Genomic DNA, 22,946 nt, shown 5'->3' with positions numbered 1-22,946 from the left:
GAAGACAGTGGTTCAAATGGTTCCCTGGTCAAGCCCTTGAGAACTACGTTCAAGTCCCAAGGGGGAACCTGACTACGGAGTCTGGGACGGATTCTAGTTGCTCAGGTTATGAATCGCTTGATTCATCCATGGCTTGCCAGATCTTGATCGTAAAATGAACTAAGGGCTGACATCTGAACCTTTAGTGTACTAGGTGTGAGCCCTAGATCTAGGCCGTCTTGAAGAAACTCTAAGATCTGTGCGATATTAGGATGGAAGGGGTCTGGAGCATTTGGGGAGCCCCAAGATGAGAACTTCTTTCAAACCTTCCCGTAAATGGCGTTAGTCACTGGTTTCTTACTCTTCTGTAGAGTTTGAATCACTTTCTCAGACAGGCCTTTAGAATTCCGGCTTCAGTAGCCAGGCCGCAAGCTTCATTTTGTGCGGGTCTGGGAGCAGTAGAGGGCCCTGGTGAAGGAGATTGGCGCTCTGAGGCAGAAGTATTGGGCCTTCCTGAGCCATGTTCCGTATGGCTCCGTACCAGCTTCTCCCTGGCCACAAGAGAGCCACTAGGATTGTAGTGACCTGCTCTGCCCATATCTTCTGCAGTGTTCTCGCTATCATGGGAATTGGAGGGAAGGCGTAAGCCAGATCGAACTGCCACGGATGGGAGAAGGCATCTACTACCCACGCTCCGTCGGTGGGACTAAGGGAAAAGAATGTTTCCACCTTCGCGTTTTGACCGCTGGCAAAAAGGTCCACAATGGGATTTCCCCACCTTGACACCAGAGACAAAATTACTGTTTGGGCTAGGCTCCATTCCCCGGAATGAACGTCCTTCCTGCTGAGGAAGTCCGTCTCCGCGTTGTCCGATGCCCTTAGATGTACTGCTGATAAGGACAACAGATGTTTCTCTGCCCAAGAAAAAAATTATTGCAGCCACCAATTTTAGGTTGAAGAATTTCGTGCCTCCTTGGTGTCAGATGTAGGACACCGTAGTCTGTCTGAGCAGATACGTACATGATGATTTTGGACAAGGGTTGACGCTGCTTTCAACGCTTCCGCTACAGCTTTCAGTTCTCTCACATTTGAGGAGCTGGCTCTGACGTCTGGGGGCCATATCCCCTGTAAGTGTGATTTCTCCACTATAGCACCCCAGCCTCTCTGACTGGTGTCTGTGGTGACGATTTTCAGGGGGAGCTGATCCCAGCTGACGCCCCGCTGGAGGTTCTGGTAGTCCAGCCACCATAAGAGAGACGCCTTCACATGACCAGGAAGAGGGGTTCTCTTGGTCAGTGTATTCAGACATTTCTTCGAACACCGGAGTACATAGGACTGAAGGATCCAAGTATGGGCTTGAGCACAGGAAACAGCTTGGATGCATGCTGTAAGTGAACCTAGGATGGATATTGAGTCTCTCAGGGTTGGTGCCCTCTGGTCTCTGAACCTGGAGATTCTCTGAACAGCGTCGAGTTGTCGTTCCCTGGGTAAGAAAGATGTTCACTTTTCTGAGTCCAGGAGTATCTCTAAGAACTTCTTCCTTGCAGAGGGAAGAAGGTCAGATTTCTCCAGATTGGGGATCCAACCCAAGGACTGTAAAATCTCCAGGGATTTCTCTACGTCCTGGTTCAGGCGAGATATGGATGGAGCCATTATTAGAAGGTCGTCTAGGTATGGGACAATGCAAATCCCCTGCTGACGAATGAAGATCATTGCCTCTGCCAATATCTTGGTGACACCCCAAACGGCAGGACATTGAACTGGTAGTAGTTGACCCTGGGAAACCGCAAACCTGAGGAATTTCCTGTGGTCTGGATGAATCAGGACGTGATAGTAAGCGTCCCTCAGGTCTATTGTGGCCATCACCCAATTTTATCCTATGAGGGGGATTGCTGACTTGACCGACTCCATCTTGAATCGTCTGTACTTTACCACTTGGTTCAAGGGTTTTAAGTTTATTATAACCCTGTGCTTCCCTGAGGGTTTTACAATTACGAAGAGGCGAGAGTAGTGGCCTATCTCCTGTTGTGGAACTGGGGAGATCGCTCTTGCTTGCAGAAGTGTTTTTATGTCTGACAGCAAGGACTTTTGGAGGTGCGCTTGTAGGGAGGTTACTCTCAGGCATTGAGGGGGAGGACTCTCGAATTCCAATCTCAGCCCGTTGCGAATGGCAGGGCTGTGAAGTCCGTAAGCCAAACCTGCGACTCCGACTCCTCAATTTTCCTTACACCGACTCCAACTCCCACATATATTGCTTATATTTAAGTGAAAAATTTATGGTAGTACAATGTGAACATCAGACATTTAATCATTTTTATGATACAATAATCAAGATATTTAGATAGAACATATTTATTGGAATACAACTTTAGAACACTAATCTGTAATAAATTGTAAATATGTAATATCGATTACATATACTGTATGTGTGTATATATATATATATATATATATATATATATATATATATATATATATTGTGTGATATATATACACACACACACTATGTAATAAACTATGTAAGTGGCAAAAAAAAACAGTTTTCAACAAAAACATACTAAATAACATTTGTGCAGTCTATGAATTTGTTCTAAGAAATATCAATTGCCTCCATGAGATCCTCCTTCATAGATGACCTCAAATCTGACCTAATACTTTTAAGGCAAGAGAACAACCTCTCTACAGTAACTTGGGTTGGAGGCAAAGCCGTAATCACATGGGCAATATCTCTTAACAATTTCTGGGTATAAAGGAATTGCCTCATGCACAGGCATTTTTGATGAATGGTTGAATTTTTCTATTTCTTTGAGAGCAAGTAAAACATTTTGCTGAAATATGGTCAATCTGCTTGGTATAGGAAACGGAGTGAAATCTTCATCCTTGCGGCAATGCTTTGCCTGCTCCATGTCATCCAAATACTTGTCAAAGTCAACCTCCTCATCTGATGAGGATGAAGATATGGCAGCAGTAGCACTGTCAGGACCCAAGTCCTCTTGCGCATGGCAGTCCTCCTGTAGGCCACTGTTCCTAACTGCTACCTCAGTCAGAGCTTCTTTTCATTTAGTAAGCCGTTGATCATCAAGCAGTATACGATGGCTTGGGTCCACATAAACAGCTGCCAGAAAAATGTTATTTTCCAATAGCTGTGTCTCTCTCCGTTTCATGGAAGCAGAAATGCTATCTGCGATTAAACCTCCTCTTTGGGACAGGCAAAATAGCAAGTTCTTCCACTCCCTTATGAAAATGCCAGGAGTTAAATCCTCAGCTTGTAATTTTTTAGTCACCGGTAAATGGGTGATTAAGCAATTCCTTCAATTCAGCCACCTATGTCCATTGACCTTAATTTAAGGTTACCTGAGGGTTCGCCATATCTATAAGAAACGGTTTTAGTTCAAGCAATCGCTCAATCATTAAATAAGTGCTGCCCCACCTAGTGGCTTGATCGACAATTGCCCCTATCCCAACACATCTCTTCAAGATGGAATCAATTTTAGGGGTTCTGGCAGCAATAACAAATGTCCTCACTTTTCCAATCAGATTTCCAGCATGTCCCTCTTGCAGACTATCTCTTATTGCAAGCTGCAGCGTGTGCACATCACAGAGCATGTGATGAATATGAAAGTGTTTTGAAGCAGCTTCAACAAGATCATCTATTTCTACAGTGTAATTTTGCTGTTCTTCTGTTGTAATATCTGTTTGTTCCTCAGTTACATGAACATTTCTGTGGCCTTCCATCTCAAACATACTGAATCCTAAATTTTCTTCTAGCTGTTGTTCATTACTCTCATTCATCAGTTTAATTGTACTTATGTTTGAAGCATTGTCTGTTACAATAGCAAGAACCTGTTTTTTTTTTTTTTTTGTTTTTTTTTTAGTTTGTAATCTTGCAGAACTTTTTCCACTAAGGTCTGGAGAAACTGGCTGCTGTGATGAGCTTTAGTATCTTTTACTGCTAGTGTCTTGGTAACAATTTCTTTGTTGTCACAAACATATCGAACATTGATGGCAAAATAGTTCACTCTGTGACGTGTGCAGGCATCCATTTTAAGAAACATGAAGCGTGTTTTGAGAGTCTTTTTAAGATCTTCCTTTTGTTTAAGGGCTTCTTCAATCACTAATTTTCTAATACTTTCTCGTTCCAGAGAAACAACAATGGATAGAGCAGATTTCTAATCTGCTTTTGCTATTGAAAACATTATCTATGAGCTCAAAAACCTTTCAGGTGATGCGTTTTTTTAAAAAGCTGATCTGCTTTTGCAGCTGAAAACCGTATCCTCAAAAAACGCTGCAAAAATGCTGTGTGAATGTAGCCTTAGATCAGGAATAGATCAGCCATTTATAGGACATTTCATAACTTTCACAAATTCATATGAAAAATTATTTAGCACGTTCTGCATTGAACAACTGTACCCAATTTATTATATAGTTTAGGAGACGGAGTCGGTCCATTTTATACCGACTGCGACTCCACCAAAATGATCTCCGACTCCTACTCCACAGTACTGGCGAGTGGTGGGAAGAACCCATTGGTTTGAGGTTATGGATTGCCATTGATCTATGAAATTCGAGAGTCGGCCCCCGACCGGAGAACTGTCATTGTTTGTCCGTAGTATTTTGTTGTTGGAGGGCCAGAATATTTCTGCCCTTAGCTTCTTTTGGATAACTCCACCGGCCCGTTTTGCCCTTTCCTTTGAAATCTCTCTGGGAGGGCTGGTCCCGGGGGGGGGGGGGATAGTTTCCTAGGTTTCTTTTGTTCCGGAAGCGGCTTCTTCTTATCCGTGGCTTTCTCCAGGATGTCATCCAGAGATGGGCCAAATACATAATTTCCCTGGAAGGGAATCGCACAGAGTTTTTTGTTTTTGACGTAAAGTCTCCTCCCCCAAGATTTCAGCCACAGTGTTCTTCTGGCTGAGTTGGAAAGGACCGCAGACTTTGCTGCTACTCACATGGATTCAACAGAAGCATCAGCTAGGAACCCTGTCTCTTTCTGTAATAGGGGAAGAGAGTCAAGGATTTCTTCCCTGGAGGTCCCCTGATTGAGGTGGTCCTCCAGCGTACGCAGCCAGCAGAATAGGGACCTGGCTACACACATAGAGGCTGTATTGGCCTTAAGCAGGGTTGTGGAGGCGTCCCAGTATTTCCTAAGCAAGCTCTCCGTTTTCCGATCCATGGGATCCTTGAGCTGAGATGAATCCTCAAATGGAAGAGCCGTTCTCTTAGTTACCCTGGACACCAGCATGTCCACTTTAGGGACTTCCCATATGGAGCAATCTCCATCCAAGGGAACCCGATTCCTCAGTTCTGAGGGGACACTAAGACCCTTCTCGGGAAGGTCCCATTCCTGCATAACCAGATTTCGGATATTTTCGTGAATGGGAAACCCTTTTTGGTCTTTGGGCTTCAGTTCCCCAAACATCTCATCCTGTATAGAGTAATCCACTTCCGCCTCTTCCAATCCCATAGTGCCCCTCACCATATTAACTAATTCTCCCATATCTTCAGACAAGAAGTAGTATTTTTTGTTATCGTATTTGGGAGCGGAAGTGGAAATCTCATTTTCCCACGCATCCTCTGAGTTAGAGGTATCAATTTCACCCGAGTCAGAGTCAGATTCCACAGGAGCCGTTTTCCTTTTCCTAGTAGGAGGGGGCTGTGGTGTTGGGGTTTGGGGAAATGGTCATCATAGAAGTTTGGACTTCTTGTTTGATGAGAGTTTTTATACTGTCCAGTAGGGAGTGCTGTTCTGCACGTATTACATCGTCCGTGCAGGGCTGACAGAGCTTCTTCCTATATGCCAAGGGAAGTTTGGTACCACACACACACACACACTTGCGGCTCGTTTTCTTTTTAGGGTCAGAGGCCTTGTCTCCCTAAAACAGAGCGAGAAGGCATACTAAGTCACCTCAGACCACCCGGACAGAATAAAGGGGGACCCACCCCGCTACATACAGTAGGAGGGTGAACACTAGGCTCCGCAGAAGCAGGCAGTGAGGGCTTATCGCCGTCCATGGTCAGTCTGACACAGTCACCTGTACAGAAAATGGCCTTACCTGGACGCACCCAGACCAGGGTTTAAATAGCCGAGGTCCATCCAGCGTGTTCTGTGCTCCTCTTCCCCCGGTCCACAGGTGGGGGTCATTCCAAACACCCCTCCTTGCAGCTGATTCTTCAGCTGTTCAGCGACTGTCCCGTCCCCCACCCCGTTTGGGGTTGCTGACTCTGGCCCCGGTCAGGCCTCATTGCTTAGCGGCCGGTGGAGCTCCAGCGCTGATGGGGGGCCCGAGACGCTGTCGGCGGCCCGGTAATACAGGCCGCATGAGCGTTCCAGCCAGGAACGCAGGTGGGAAGTAAACCGGAAGTCCGGCGCCGGTCCCACCGTCACTTCCGGTGCGCCTGCCACATGGGGAAAAGGACACCGGGGAACTCACAGAGGACCCCGGCCGCACATCACCGGCCCGCTTTACCCCGAAGAGAGGTGCAGGAGAGGTGGGCAGGGGTCCCGAGTCCAGCCGAAGCGGAGACTGGAGCAACCATTACGCGGAGAGCGGAGCCCCCGACCATCGGCCGCCTGGCTCCAGGTAACCGTCGTATTGCCTCCGGTCGCCGGCCACAGCAGCACTATCCGACCTATTCATGCCCCATAGGGGACAGGAAAAACACTGGAGGTAGCAGGAAGGGGAAGGTTATTTAACCTCTTGTGCATTTCCTGTCCCCCATTAGGGCGGGGAGACATCCTCCGATATGGCTGTCGTGGAAGGTGACTAGAGAAACAAAGCGTAAAGAAACACATGTGAAACAGCCCAGAATGTGTGTTAAACATGCGTCCTCAGAGTGCCCTCCTTTTACTTTGATGACCACTTTACACACACTTGGCTTTTTCACACGCTCTCCACTTTCCACACTCTCTGGAATGGCTTTTCAGAGATGAAGCAGTTGAGTTACTGCTGAAAACCACAATCTTTTGTTAATGGCAAAATGAATAGGAAAACAAAATCTCTGCCAAGAGGTCACATTTGACTACCTGAAAGCAGAATTCTTAGAGCACCGCCAGTTCAAAAGGGCTCTGTGCTTTCGTTCTTTTGCCCATCAGAAAATCTGGACAGCGTTGTAAATGGTCATAGACTGTTTTCATAAACGTGATGACTTTGGCCTCACCAGTATATAGAGCACCTGACTCTCTCAGGAATCGACGTTGAATTTCTGGATTGAACGTTCCGATCTTGCCCAGCATGTTCCCCTAGTTACCACCTCTGACTAAGCAAGCGCTGTCTGCAGCATTACTGCAACAGTTGTCAATCATTAACATTAAAAGGGTTGTACTACTGGATAACCTTTTCTTAAGAGCTACAGCCAAAAAAGAAGGCCTACTTCCCAGAGAGGCATTGCGGTCTCATGACGGTAATGTATCATTGTCGCACGACCACTGCAGCTATCACCACCATTCCATCCAAGTGGATGAAAAGCCAACGCAGATGACCTGTCTGTCTGTTGGGCACATCTCCTGTGTCCCTGCAATTGCCATGACTATTCAGGCACGTCACAGGACTTTCCAGGCTGAAATGTTTTTTTTTTGTTTTTTTTTGTGCTATGAAGGCATTTTGGTGATCTTTAACCCCTTCCTGACATCCGACGTACTATCCCGTCCACGGTACCCGGGCCCGTATGACCGTGGACGGGATAGTACGTCTACCGCGATCAGCGGCGCCCACGTGGTGAGCGCCGCTGATCGCGGCCGGGTGTCAGCTGATTATCACAGCTGACACCCGGCACAATGTGTCAGGGGCGGTCACGGACCGCCCCCGACACGTTAACCCCTTGCACACCGCGATCAAACACGATCGCGGTGTACCGTACCGGGGGTTAAAGGGAAGCATCGGCAGGGAGGGGGCTCCCTCCGTGCTTCCCTGAGCCCCCCACGGCAGTGCAATGCGCAGCGCTGCTGCGGGGGGCTCCTTTCCTCCAGGCCCCCGAATCCAAGATGGCGACGGGGGCCTGAGGAAGCTGGCTTCCTCAGTGCCTGCAAAGCGCAGGCATGAGGAAGCCTTCTGCAGTGCCTGTGTCAGATCGCTGATCTGTCACAGTGATCTGTGATGTGACAGATCAGCGATCTGTCACAGGACAGTGATGTCCCACCTGGGACTATTTTAATAAAGTAAAAAAAAAAAGTGTAAAAATAATTTTAAAAAAATCGCCAAATATATTAGAAAAAAAAAAAAATATTCCCCCAATAAATCCATTTTTTGGAAATAATAAAAAAAACAACAATAAAAGTACACATATTAGGTATCGCCGCGTCCGTAACGACCCGCCCTATAAAACTGTCCCATTAGTTAGCCCCTTTAGCGAACCCCTTAAAAAATAAAAAACGAAGCAAAAAATAATGATTTATTATCATACCGCCAAACAAAAAGTGTAATAACGCGCGATCAAAAAGACGCATATAAATATCCATGGTACCGCTGAAAACGTCATCTTGTCCCGCAAAAAACGAGCCGCCACACAGCATCATCAGAGAAAAAATAAAAAAGTTATAGCTCGCTGAATAAAGCGATGCAAAAATAATTATTTTTTATATAAAATAGTTTTCATTGCATAAAACCGACAAAAACATAAAAAAACGACCTAAATGAGGTATCGCTGTAACCGTACTGACGTGAAGAATAAAACCTCTTTATCAATTTTACCGCACGCGGAACTGTGTAAACGCACCCCCCCAAAAGAAATTCATGAAACGCTGGTTTTTGTTCATTCTGCGTCCCAAAAATCGGAATAAAAAGCGATCAAAAATTCAACGTGCCCGAAAATGGTACCAATAAAAACGTCAACTCGTCCCGCAAAAAATAAGACCTCACATGACTCGGTGGGTCAAAATACGGAAAAATTATAGCTCTCAATATGTGGTGATGCAAAAACTATTTTTACAATAAAAAGTGTCTTTTAGCGTGCGACAGCTGCCAAACATAAAAACCGCCATAAATAGTAAATCAAACCCCCCGTTATCACCCCCTTAGTTAGGGAAAAATAATAAAATAAAAAAAATGTATTTATTTCCATTTTTCCATTAGGGTTAGGGCTAGGGTTAAGGCTAGGGTTAGGGTTAGGGGCGTGTTGGGGTTCGGGTTGGAGTTAGAATTGGGGGTTTCCACTGTTTGGGCACATCAGGGGCTCTCCAAATGCAACATGGCGTCTGATCTCAATTCCAGCCAATTCTGAGTTGAAAAAGTCAAATGGTGCTCCTTCCCTTCCAAGCTCTGTTATGCGCCCAAACAGTGTTTTACCCCCACATGTAGGGTATCAGCCTACTCAGGACAAATTGCAAAACAATTTTTGGGGTCCAATTTCTCCTGTTACCCTTAGGAAAATAAAAAATTGGGGGCAAAAATATCATTTTTGTGGAAAAAAATGATTTTTTTATTTTCACGTCCGAGTGTTATAAACTTCTGTGAAGCACTTGGGGGTTCAAAGTGCTCACCACACATCTAGATAAGTTCCGTGGGGGGTCTAGTGTCCAAAATGGGGTCACTTGTGGGGAGTTTCAATAGTTTAGGTACATCAGGGGCTCTCCAAACGCACATGACACCCGCAGACCATTCCATCAAAGTCTGCATTCCAAAACGTCACTGCTTCCCTTCCGAGCCCCGACGTGTGTCCATAGAGTAGTTTTCTCCCACATATGGGGTGTCAGCGTACTCAGGACAAATTGGACAACAACTTTTGGGGGTCCAATTTCTCCTGTTACCCTTGGGAAAATGAAAAAATTGGGGACTAATTGATCATGTTTGTGGAAAAAAATACGATTTTTTTATTTTCATGCCCGGGCATTATAAACTTCTGTGAAGCCCTTGGGGGTTCAAAGCGCTCACCACACATCTAGATAAGTTCCTTAGGGGGTCTCGTTTCCAAAATGGGGTCACTTGTGGGGGTTTCCACTGTTTAGGTACATTAGGGGCTCTCCAAAGGCAACATGACACACGCAGACCATTCCATCAAAGTCTGCATTCCAAAACGTCACTACTTCCCTTTCGAGCCCTGACGTGTGTCCATACAGTAGTTTTATCCCACATATGGGGTGTCAGCGTACTCAGGACAAATTGGACAACAACTTTTGGGGTTCAATTTCTCCTGTTACCCTTGGGAAAATAAAAAAATTGGGGACTAATTGATCATGTTTGTAGAAAAAATACGATTTTTTTATTTTCATGCCCTGGCATTATAAACTTCTGTGAAGCCCTTGGGGGTTCAAAGTGCTCACTACACATCTAGATAAGTTCCTTGGGGGGTCTAGTTTACAAAATGGTGTCATTTGTGGGGGGTTTCCACTGTTTAGGTACATTAGGGGCTCTCCAAAGGCAACATGACACCCGCAGACCATTCCATCAAAGTCTGCATTCCAAAACGTCACTACTTCCCTTCCGAGCCCCGACGTGTGCCCATACAGTAGTTTTCTCCCACGTATGGGGTATCAGCATACTCAGGACAAATTGGACAACAACTTTTGGGGTCCAATTTCTCCTGGTACCCTTGGGAAAATAAAAAAATGGTGACTAAAAGATCATGTTTGTGGAAAAAATACGAATTTTTTATTTTCACGCCCGGGCGTTGTAAACTTCTGTGAAGCACTGGGGGGGTCAAAGTGCTCACCACACATCTAGATAAGTTCCTTAGGGGGTCTAGTTTCCAAAATGGTGTCATTTGTGGGGGGTTTCCACTGTTTTGGTACATCAGGGGTTTTCCAAACGCGACATGGTGTCCGATCTCAATTCCAGCCAAAAACGTCAAATGGCGCTGCTTCCCTTCCGAGCTCTGCCATGCGCCCAAATAGTGGTTTACCCCCACATGTGGGGTATCAGCGTACTCAGGACAAATTGCACAATAACTTTTAGGGTCCTGTTACCCTTGGGAAAATAAAAATTGGGGTGAAAAGATCATTTTTGTGGAAAAAATATGATTTTTTAATTGTACCGCTGTACGTTATAAACTTCTGTAAAGCCCTTGTGGGTTCAAAGTTCTCACCACATATCTAGATAAGTTCCTTGGGGGGTCTAGTTTCCAAAATGGGGTCACTTGTAGGGGGTTTCCACTGTTTAGGTACATCAGGGACTCTCCAAACGTGACATGGCGTCCAATCTGAATTCCAGCCAATTTTGCATTGAAAAAGTCAAACGGCGCTCCTTCCATTCTGAGCTCTGCCATGCGCCGAAATAGTCGTTCCCCCCCACATTCCAGGTATCTGCGTACTCAGGACAAATTGCACAATAACTTTTGCAGTTCAATTTCTCCTGTTACCCTTGGTAAAATAAAAAAAATTGAACCTGAAGTATTTTTTTTATGAAAAAAAGTTAATGTTCATTTTTTTTTAAATATTCAAAAAAATTCCTGTGACGCACCTAAAGGGTTAATAAACTTCTTGAATGTGGTTTTGAGCACCTTAAGGGGTGCAGTTTTTAGAATGGTGTCACTTTTGGGTATTTTCTATCATATAGACCCCTCAAAGTGGCTTCAAATGTGATGTGGTCCTAAAAATAAAATGGTGTTGTAAAAATGAGAAATCGCTGGTCAACTTTTAACCCTTATAACTTCCTAACAAAAAAAATTTTGGTTCTAAAATTGTGCTGATGTAAAGTAAACATGTGGGAAATGTTAGTTATCAAGTTTTTTGTGTGCCGTATCTCTGCGAAATTTTCAAAATTTTCGCCAAATTTCCGTTTTTCTCACAAATAAACGCAAGTTATTTGAATGAAATTTTACCACTAACATGAAGTACAATATGTCACGAGAAAACAATGTCAGAATCACCGGGATCCATGGAAGCGTTCCAGAGTTATGACCTCATAAATGTACAGTGGTCAGAATTGTAAAAATTGGCCCGGTCATGAACGTGCAAACCACCCTTGGGGTTGAAGGGGTTAATCCCAAGGCACCTTGTCTTCTATATACACGTCTAAAATGCAGATCTATAGGGCATGTCAGCTTCTGCCTAACAATTAGTGTATAGTATCCAATCCAGTATTTCTTGTATTATCACCATGCTCTACATCTACCTGTTTAGTATTCACAGAGGGAATCATTATATTATAAAGGAAAAATTTTGTGCTAAATTTATGTACATCAGGTTCACTATGTAATATGTTTAGTTTAACTCTCGGCATGCTAGATACACCACGGTTTTTCCTACGTGAGAAAATCAGTGTCTCTAGATACAGTAGGCCTCTTAAGCCATTGTCTTGTCCTAGGGGAGCAGCACCTATAGAGAAAAGTTTAGCTATGTTTGAAGGATAATTCAGAATTTGGCTACTTTTGGAGGATTATTCATGATTTTTATGTGACCTGGACGTGAGTCATTGTGGCAGGATGTCTTCTGTGACTTTTTTTTGCCCCCAGATGCTTTCTAATGTCTGCCATATGGTAGCATTAAAGTAATTTGCCACTTCTGCCAGTGGCTTATTCCATTCATTAATGATGTTCCAGCTCAGTCACTCCAGATTTGGCCTTTTATCCTTAGGAAGACTAAAGCACTTAGAAAATCTCCACACTCTTTGGTATTTTAATGTTGTTATTTGACTTGACATCACGTTTTAATCGTAAATGAAAAATTTTTTCTCTTGCATTTTAAGGTGAAAAAGAGAATATATTACGGGACACCGGAGAATGAAATGTTTGACAGTGGTTTACCTTTCTGATATGCGGGGAGCAGGTTTTGGTTTTGATGAAAATTAACTGATTGATGAGTAACCCTGAAGTTTTCAGTATTCTGTATATAGTGATCCATGACTTTATTACTGCAGTGCTGTTACTGTATTGTGTATTTGTGTTACTTCTGTGTTTTTGTTATAGCCATTTTCTATCCCAATACTTTATTGGAGGCTATTGCGCTGTGCTAAGTACTCTGGAGTTTTCTTTTGTACATTTGCATAAAATATTTTGTTACACTGGTAACAATAGGATTTCCCCATTCCTACATTAATCAGAAAACTATTGGGATAATGCTATTTTGGGGCAGCTAGATGGCACACAAAAAGGAGGCGCTTTTTCACCCTTGGAGTAATTTTGTATATGCCGTGATGGAAGCCTTCTAATAGACGAATTCCGTCTTGATCCACTGGTTTCCTGCATCTGATGGATCCCACTCCCTTCTTTATTCCTATGTTCGGCTGTTAGGAAAAGCTGAACTAGGGAACACAGGTGTACATCAGGCCTTACAGAGACTGCAGAGATTCTCCTGCTCTATGCTGAGAGGTAAATTCAGCAATAATGTATATATTTAGGCAAAGTTCAAGATCGGAACTGAAATGGAAGATCATAAAAATAGAATGTAAGCTGTAATAGGCCCGAATAAATACAGTGCTGCATGCATTGCTAGTTTTCCATCGAATTTAAAGGAATCTGCAATGAAAACTCAACTCCAGATGTGAACAGAACCTTAAGGCTGTGTGCCCACGTAGCGATTTTTGCCGCGATTTTCGGCGCAAAAACGCTGCGAAAACGTTTAAAAATTGTGTACAGAACGCCCCCCATGCATTCCTATGGCATTCCGCACATGCTGTGCTAATGCTGCGCTTTTTTCCGCGGCGGAATCGCATCGCGGAAAAAATCGCAGCATGCTCATTCTTTTGTGCGGAAGCGCAAAGAATTGCCGCGATTCCGCACCCATAGGAATGCATGAGAATCGCTTACTTCCCACATGTGGCTATGCCCACCATGCGTGAAGTTAAGCGTCTCATGTGCGGTTGGTACCCACGGTGTGGATGAGAGGAGACTGTCCTCCAGGCCCTGGGTACCATACCCCTGTAAAAAAAAGAATAAAAAATCGGGGTATATTTAACTTCCGACGTCCCGCGCTGCATTCCCGGCCTAAGCGTTCCCAGTAATGCCTTGTGGCAAGGCCCTGTGATGATGTAGTCTCGCGTGACTCTAGCGGTCTCGCGAGATCGCTATAGCAACGCGAGACTACATCATCACAGGTCTCGCAAGGCATTACTGGGAACGCTGTGGCCCGGGATGGCAGCGCGGGACGCCGGAAGGTAAATATACCCCGATTTTTTTAAAAAATTTTTTTTTAGCATTTTAACATTCTATCTTTTACTATTGATGCCGCATAGGCGGCCTCAATAGTAAAAACCTGGTCACACTTGTCAAACACTATGTTTGATGAGTGTGACCAACCTGTCAATCACTTTCCAAGCGATGCTTCAAATCGCTTGGAAAGTGCTTGAATATCGCACGCGAAAATCGCGGCAAAATCGCGATCATAATCGTGGTAAAATCGCGCAGAAAAAAACGCAATTTCTGGGAAGGAGTCCGGTTTTTAGTGTCCGGAATAAAACGCTACGTGGGCACATAGCCTAAGACTCATTTACACAGGCCGATAGTCAGCGATCGAGCCAAACATAGCCCCAAACCCATGTAACCATGCTGCGAATGGGCAGATTGCGCATATATTGGCTGGATTATATTGTTTATGCTGGCATATCATGCGCATAACGTGGATGTTGTATGGGGAAAGAATGATCGTCGGGGTCAGCCCATGTATGGCCAGTAAATGAACATCGGTTGGCTAGGTTGTAAATCGGTCATGGTAAATGGGTACTTACAACTTGTAACAAAACAAGTGATGATCTCTAATATGTATGTGTGGACATGCTCGTCTTCTCCATAGTTACCTGTTGGAATTTCCAGCAACTCTACAAACCCTTGTAAAGCTTTTTCTCTATTGCCTTGCAGATGCTGAATCCTGCTGTTTGGTACTAGGCATGCAGAAGGAAGGACGGGCACAGAATGAGTTTAAAAAATGACGCCGGTGATGACAAGGCGTTGTACAATCTGTACATTTATTCCAAACTTTCTCATGAAGACTCCAACTGTTGCGCTGTTTCAGCCACAAAGGAATCTTCTGCTTCGGACGTCATCAAAAATGCAGTTGCTGCTCTTTGTCTGGAAGCGTCTAAAACCTACGTCTTGACGGAAGTGAAAGAGTGTGGAGGAGAAGAGTGGGTTCTAGATGCCAATGACTCCCCAGTGCAGAGGGTGCGTTTGTGGCCACGAAAAGCCCATAATAGGCATTCACAGGCAGAAGGGTACTATTTCCTGCTCCAAGAGAAGAATCAGGATGGGACCATTAAATATGCCCATCTCCCTCATGTCTCCGAAGAGGAAGCAGCTAGAAGGCTTGTGGAAAGGGGGTTTCTTCCCCGCCCCCAGGAGGACTACAATGATTTATGTAACTTGCCCAATTTAACAGAGTCAACCATTTTAAGAAACTTGAAAGTTCGCTTTCTAAAACAAAAGATCTACACGTATGCAGGAAGTATTTTGATAGCTATTAATCCTTTCAAATTTCTACCTATCTATAACCCCAAGTATGTCAAAATGTATGACAACCACCAGCTGGGTAAATTGGAGCCCCATATTTTTGCTATTGCGGATGTGTCTTATCATACAATGTTGAAGAAAAGAGTTAATCAATGCATAGTTATCTCTGGAGAGAGCGGCTCTGGAAAGACCCAAAGTACCAATTTCCTGATACACTGTCTGACTGCACTGAGTCAGAAGGGCTATGCCAGCGGCGTGGAGAGAACCATATTGGGTGCTGGACCTGTGCTTGAGGTACTGTACCACATCCATGACACATATTCCGTGCAATGTATTTTATCTGTGTTGAAAACCTGATTACAAAAAGAAAAATCGCTTTTAGGCTGTGTGCCTACGTAGTGATTTTTAAGCTTTTTTGCCGCGATTTTCAGCGCGAAAACATTTAAAAATCGTGTACAGAACGCCCCCCATGCATTCCTATGGCATTGCGCACATGCTGTGCTTCTTTCCGCGGTGGAATCGCATCGCGGAAAAAATCGCAGCATGGTCATTCTTTTGTGCGGAATCGCAAAGAATTGCCGCGTTTCCGCACCCATAGGAATGCATGAGAATCGCTTACTTCCCGCATGTGGCTATGCCCACCATGAGCGAAGTTAAGCGTCTCATGTGCGGTTGGTACCCACGGTGTGGAGGAGAGGAGACTGTCCTCCAGGCCCTGGGTACCATACCCCTGTTAAAAAAAGAATAAAAAATAAAAAATCGGGGTATATTTACCTTCCGGCGTCACACGCTGCATTCCCGGGCCTCAGCGTTCCCAGTAATGCCTTGCGGCAAGGTCCTGTGATGACGTAGTCTCGCGTGACTCTAGCGGTCTCGCGAGATCGCTATAGCAACGCGAGACCAACGTTATCACAGGTCTCGCAAGGCATTACTGGGAACGCTGAGGCCGGGAATGCAGCGCGGGACGCCGGAAGGTAAATATACCCCGTTTTTTTTTTTTTTTTTTAGCATTTTAACATTCTATCTTTTACTATTGATGCTGCATAGGCGGCCTCAATAGTAAAAAGCTGCTCACACTTGTCAAACACTATGTTTGATGAGTGTGCCCAACCTGTCAATCACTTTCCAAGCGATGCTTCAAATCGCTTGGAAAGTGCTTGAATATCGCACACGAAAATCGCGATCATAATGGCGGTGAAATCGCGCAGAAAAAAACGCGCGATTTCTGGGAAGGAGTCCGGAATACGTGGGCACATAGCCTTAAGATGGTTGTCTTGGAGTCTGATAAAATAGTGCTCCACCATTGTATACTTTGTAATAGTCTACAGTGCATAATATGAGCAGGAGTAAAGTTGCACAATTTCTAATTATTTTTAAGAAGTTAGTACATTTTCTAATCATTGTCAAGCTCTATCCCTTAAAATAGCTGACTCCAAAAACTGACCGTAGCTTCTTTATAGGGCTGATTCTAGCTTCTCTGGTGCCTTAGTTGAAGAATGAAATGGGGCAAATAATCAAAACTCGCATTTGCTGCAAACACAGGGAAATCATGACAGTGTTCACATTGTAATTTGATTCTTCTCTAATTGGCAATAGTGTAGAGCAGTGTTTCTCAACTCCAGTCCTCAAGACCCACCAACAGGTCATGTTTTCAGGATTTCCTTAGTATTGCACAGGTGATGGAATTAATGCTTGAGCAGGTGTTGAAATCACCTGTGCAATGCTAAGGATATCCTGAAAACTTGACCTGTTGGTGGGTCTTGAGGACTGGAGTTGAGAAACACTGGTGTAGAGTGACTGCCTATAATTTGTCTGCCTGGAAAACCCCTTTTAAAATACCGGTTCCAACTCCTTTACACCATTATATAAAAATATAAGTTTGCATATGGTGCACATAAATGTAAATTACCAAAGAGTCCTGTAACATAGTGAGATACACTGGCCTGGGCTTTATCTTCACACTGTGCCACTCTTGATGCCCTGACATTTTTTTAATTGTTTTTTTCCCTTCCCTTCATCCACGAGACAGAACTGCATAACTGTACGAGGGCTCGCTTTTTGCAGGACAAGTTATACTTTTGAACGACGCCATTCATTTTATCATGTGATGTGCTGGAAAGAAAAAATTTCACGTGCATCGAGTTTGGAAAAGAAAAGCGCAATTCCACATTTATTTATTTATTTTCATTTACTATATGGTAAAACTGACCTGGCAACATGATTCTACAGATCAATATGAGAACGCAATCACCAAAAATGAATAGTTTTTTTTTTTTTTTTTTTTTTGTAAATGGTGAAGAAAATGTTGAAATCTGTAAGGAAAAAATGTTTGGCTTATGTTGCCATTTTCCAAGACCCGTAACCTCTTCAATTTTTGGGTTATGGGTGAGGGCAGACATTTTTATTACCATAATACCATTTTGGGGTTGATACGATGTTTTGATCGCCTTTTATTGAAATGTTGCGACAACCAAAGAAACATAATTGTGGTGTTTTGTCGTTATTTTATTTGATTGCACAGTATTCTTATTGGATTAATTTGAGCTGACTTTTACAAATGTAGCGATTTATGAAATGTGTTTTTCTCCTTCTTCATCTGATTGCTTGTGCTATACATAGCAGCGCATCATGACCGCCCATCAGCACCCTGCGATCATGTCACCTGCATGCCCATGGGAGTGTAGAACAAAGCTCCCCTCTTGCCATCGCATGTTAAATGACACAGATTGATTGCAACATTTAACAAATTAACAGTCTTGGGCAGAGCTGCACTCCAACCACGGGGAAAGATGCGGGTCTGCATGCGAATGTGCATCAAACTTGGGGACATGACTTTTGATGAATCTGTACATCAATTTGTGAAAGGTTAAAAAACAACAAAAACACGGTGGTACAAAATAAATATACTCACCCACTTGGCCCCTATCGCTCCTCCTGATTGTGTCTCTTCAGTGGGGTGATAGGAGCGGCCACTGATTATCTGCAGAGGTCACATTTTGTCCTGCTGGAATAAACCATCTTGTATACTTTTTTTTTTTTTAAAAAGTGACTTGAATATCCGAGCTCTTGTATTCTGTGAATAAAGACTTGGCGGTCATTATGATTGAAGAAGTTATTTGATGCTTAAACAGTACAGTCCCAATGGAGAAAAATATGTATCATAGAATGTTAAGAGTTGGAAGGCACCTCCAGGGTCATCGTGTCCAATCCCCTGCTCAATGCAGGATTCACTAAACCATCTCTGTCCAGACTCTGAAGACTTCCATTGAAGGAGAACTCGTGGCAGCCTGCTCCACTCATTGATCAGCCTCACTGTCAAAACGTTTTTTCTAATATCCAATGTGTCTCCTCCCATTCAGTTACATTCCATTGCTTTTCATGCTTCTTTAGGCAAGTGAGAATAATGATGATCCCTCTACACTGTGACATCCCTTCAGATATTTGTGGACAGCTATTAAGTCTCCTCTTAGCCTTCTTTTTTGCAAGCTAAACATTCCCAGATCCTTTAACTGTTTCTCATAGAACATTGTTTGCAGACCAGTCACCATGCTGGTGTATATTTATTAAAAGGACAACAATTGGAAAATTTGGAAAACAATTGTCACGGGGTTACCATTATGGAGCGGAGCCAGAGGACTGCAGTGTCTGGTTGCTCCTACTCTGGCAGTGAAAAGAATCACTTCTCCGTCTTATTAAACGTGTTTATTTCTTCTAGCAAAACAGGAGTTAATTGGTCATGTTGGTAATGCCTGTGCTCAGCAAGCCTCTCCTTTTCCTTATATAATCTGGGCTCTATTACTAATCCTCGTCAGAGTTAGCTTTTTGCTGCATGGCTAAAGGAAGGAAAGAAGTTGGTTTGAGAAGGAGAGCTGTAGGAGTTATAAGAGACTATTGTTTGGTTTGTACGCTTGGTAATTCCTTATCCTTCCCTATTTTGGTTTCTTCCCCTTCCTGCACACAACGGTAGATTCCTATGTCATATGTGAGTGAATATTTGCTGTGTGTGGAGTTTTCAGTTACCTTGTCTTTGTCGCTCTGTTTGTCTGGTTGGTGTACTTCAGTGCACATTAGCACCCCTTGTCCCGGGGTGGGGGGAAGAGAACAGACGGAGGACTATTGTAGGAGATAAGGCAAGGGCAGAGGCCCCGGCGTCTTCGCCATCTGATGTATCCCGGGGAACAGGGCAAGCTAGGGTGCCCTCCTAGTGGTAGGGCCAGAAATGGAGCCCCTGGTCCTAGGTAGAGATGGGGCGGACACCTGGAGGTTCATGTCCAGCGGGTTCGGCCGAACAGTTACAAAAATTTTGGGTACCAGAACAGTATCTGACCCGAATCCGGACCCCCCATTCACTTGAATGGGAAGCCCAATCATCCATTGCTTGCCACGCTGTCATGTGAGAGAGCCATGATTCCCACACTGTCAAAAAGACAGCGTGAGTGCACTGCTGTGATCGGAGGTATAAACTTTACCTCCGGTCACTGGTGTCAGCTGATGGGACTACTGATCCCATCATATGACACCTGCTGCCACTAATTACAGTGAGTGCAGGATCGGCGGATGAGAGTATTCATCAGCTGCTCCTTCACTGTAAATAAATAAATAATTAAAAGAAAACGTGGGTTCCCCTGTATTTTTCCTAACCAGCCAGGCAAAACTCATAGCTCGGGCCTGCAACCCTTAGGCTGAGTTCACACGTGGCTTTTTTTCGCGTTTCCGCAGCGGTTTTAACCACGAAAACGCAAAAAATAAGCATCCCATGCATTCCTATTGGATTCTGCATGTAATGCTGCGGTTTTTACCGCGGCGGAATCGCTTTGCGGTAAAAAACGCAGCACGCTCATTAATTTTGCGGAATCTCAGCGATCCCGCACCCATAGGAATGCATTGTTCCGCTTACTTCCCACATGTGGCTGTGCACACCATGTGAAATGTAAGCAGAACATTTGCGGATGGTACCCACGGTCCGGAGGAGAGGAGACTGTCCTCCGGGCTTTGGGTACTATATCCCTGTAAAAATTAGAATTTAAAATAAAAAATGGTGTTATTCTTACCTTCCGACGTCCCGCGCAGCCTTCCCGAATCTCTCCATGCTCTGGTTCCCAGTAACCCTTTGCGAAATTGCCCGCGATGACGTCCGTTCTATCGGGATCGCGAAGTCTCGCGGTTATTCGCGCGACGTCATCGCGAAGTCTCGCAGTCATTCCCGCGACGTCATCGCGAATTACCGCAAGACGTCGCGATCCCGTGAGAACGGACGTCATCACGGGCATTTTCGCAAAGGATTACTGGGAACGAGAGCGTGGAGAGAGGCGGGAAGGCTGCGCAGGACGTCGGAAGGTAAGAATAACACCATTTTTAATTTTTTTTTTTTTAATATTTTTTACATTTTATCTTTTACTACTGATGCTGCATAGGTGGCCTCAGTAGTAAAAAGTTGGTCACACTTGTCAAACACTATGTTTGACGAGTGTGACCAACCTGTCAATCAGTTCTCCAAGCGATGCTACAGATCGCTTGGAAAACACTAGCATTTTGAAAGCTAATTACGCTTGCAAAATGCTAGTTTTTCCGCGGGAAAATCGCGGGAATTTAAAATGCGATTTTCCCACGGAATGGAATTCCGGAACTCTCACGGTAATTTCCGCGAGAGTTCCGCTACGTGTGAACTTAGCCTTATCCGTCAGCTTCAGCAAGGCTAGTTATCAAGAATAGAGGGGTCCCCATGCTGTGTTTTTAATTATTTAAATAAATAGTAAAAAAAAACAAAAAAAAAACAGCATGAAGTACCCCCCATTTTTGACAACCAGCCTTGGTAAAGCAGACAGACAGCTGGGGGCTGATATTCTCAGGCTGGGAAGGGGCCATGGATATTGACCCTCCCAGCCTAAAAATAGCAGCCCGCAGCTGCCCAGAAAAGGCACATCTATTAGATGGGCCAATTGTGATGCTTTGCCAGGCTCTTCCCACTTGCCCTGTAGCAGTGGCAAGAGGGGTGATAGTTGGGGGGTTGATGTCACCTTTGTATAGTCAGGTGACATCAAGCCCCGAGGTTAGTAATGGAGAGTTGTCAATAAGATAACCCCATTACTAAACCCATAGTCACATTCTAAGAAAACACACACACAGAAAATGGCATACACTGTCCCCAGCTTCCCCCCTTGTTATTGGAATTTGAGGATAGTGTCACTTTTAATACGTTTCATGTTATAGTGGTGGCTTTAAAAATTTTATACATTAAAATGCTTCCTTGTGAAGCACCAACAAATGCTGTTATTTTTCTGCATGGCCTTCATTTTTTTAACTTTGCAGGCTTCCGCTGTACAATCCAAGATATGCTGCTCTGTACAATGAGTAATTTCTAAGCAAAGCTCAGTAGATACTGGTAGACCTGATATTCATAAAGGATTCTGTTATTTTTGAGGATCGTTCATTAAATGTAGGGTTTTGATTATTATATATATTTTTTTTTTTTTTTGTATCGCAAAAAGAGTTTAAAGAAATCTCAGATACTAAGTTGCCAATGTGCCTACAAAGCGCTGCCGAGGTTTGTGGCTTTTAAAATTAAAACTGGCTAATAAAAATATCTAAATTATTTATTTTTTTTACCTTAAGTATTCAGAGAACTTGGAAGTCTTATGTCTGCTACTATCAGTTGTTATTAAAGTTTATTTGTGGAACTACTTTCAACTTATCTACAGCCCCACACCAACTGGTTTCCTGAATGACTTTCCACTTGAGTTGAGCCACGTAGCTCATTTCTGTGGGCTTTTTTTTCCAAGCTATATAATCCATTATCCATAATCCAGCATAATCCATGATTATTCTTTAAATATTGTGACACTTTATTTCATATTATGTGGAGGTAGAGGTTTAATTTGTACCAAAGTTCTAATCAATTGTATTCAATTTCTGCAAGTGAATGTTAGATTTTATATCCTCTTTACATGTTACTGCTGAATTTGCATGAAAAAGTTGCAGGTTAGCCCAATTGTGTGACCATAGGGCTAATTCTCTTGTAGATCTGTGGCATATCCAAGTCAATTAGCGTCAGATTTCGGATGTGGCTTCTCTTGTTAGCAGCTTTTGGACTTGATCTAATGTGTGAACAAACCCTAAAGGCCCTTTTACATTTAGCGATGCACCAGCGATCCAACCAGCGATCCGACCCGGTCAGGATCGCTGGTGCATCGCTAAATGATCGCTAGTGAGCTTTCATACAGAAAGATCTCACAGCGATGCAACAGCGACGCAGCGCACGATACTCACCTTTCACACACAGCGATCCTGGCGTCCTCCCGCCCGCCTCCACGCGTCGCTCGTCGTCACAGCAGGAAGTCTCAGCAGGAAGCGCCCGACGAGAAATGGAGCTGGACATTCTCGCGCGATCAGCGATGGACAGCGGGGGAGCCGGTCGGAGGTAAGTATCACACATAGCGATATCGCTAGCAATATCGCTATAACGTCACAAAACCAGTGACGTTTTAGCGATATTGCTAGCGATATCGCTTAGTGTAAAACCCCCTTAAGGGTACCTGAACATAAAGTGGAATTAGTGCTAATTTTCTGTAAGGTTACATACACCCAGGGCTGTGGAGTCGAGAAGCCAAACCTCCAACTCCTCAATTTCCCTGACTCCTGATCCCACAGCACAGGTCACT

At 44.1% G+C, this 22,946-nt stretch overlaps 1 protein-coding gene across 5 annotated transcripts in view; it reads left to right on the top strand.

The window, feature by feature from the left end:
* MYO9B (myosin IXB) overlaps positions 1 to 22,946 on the top strand; it is a 263,036-nt gene that overhangs the window by 39,394 nt on the left and 200,696 nt on the right. For all 5 annotated transcript variants that reach the window (XM_073559836.1, XM_073559833.1, XM_073559835.1 and 2 more), the window contains exon 2: positions 14,701 to 15,582. In XM_073559836.1, the coding sequence (XP_073415937.1) occupies positions 14,755 to 15,582 (828 nt within the window). In that variant the 5' untranslated portion in view covers positions 14,701 to 14,754. The remainder of the gene's footprint in view (positions 1 to 14,700; positions 15,583 to 22,946) is intronic.

The sequence above is a fragment of the Dendrobates tinctorius genome, unplaced genomic scaffold (assembly GCF_039654945.1).
Source record: "Dendrobates tinctorius isolate UK_male_01 unplaced genomic scaffold, ASM3965494v1 ptg000276l, whole genome shotgun sequence".
NCBI classification, from domain to species: Eukaryota; Metazoa; Chordata; class Amphibia; order Anura; family Dendrobatidae; genus Dendrobates; species Dendrobates tinctorius.
Note: the sequence above shows the minus strand (reverse complement) of the source record. Positions and strands in the feature narration are given on the sequence as shown.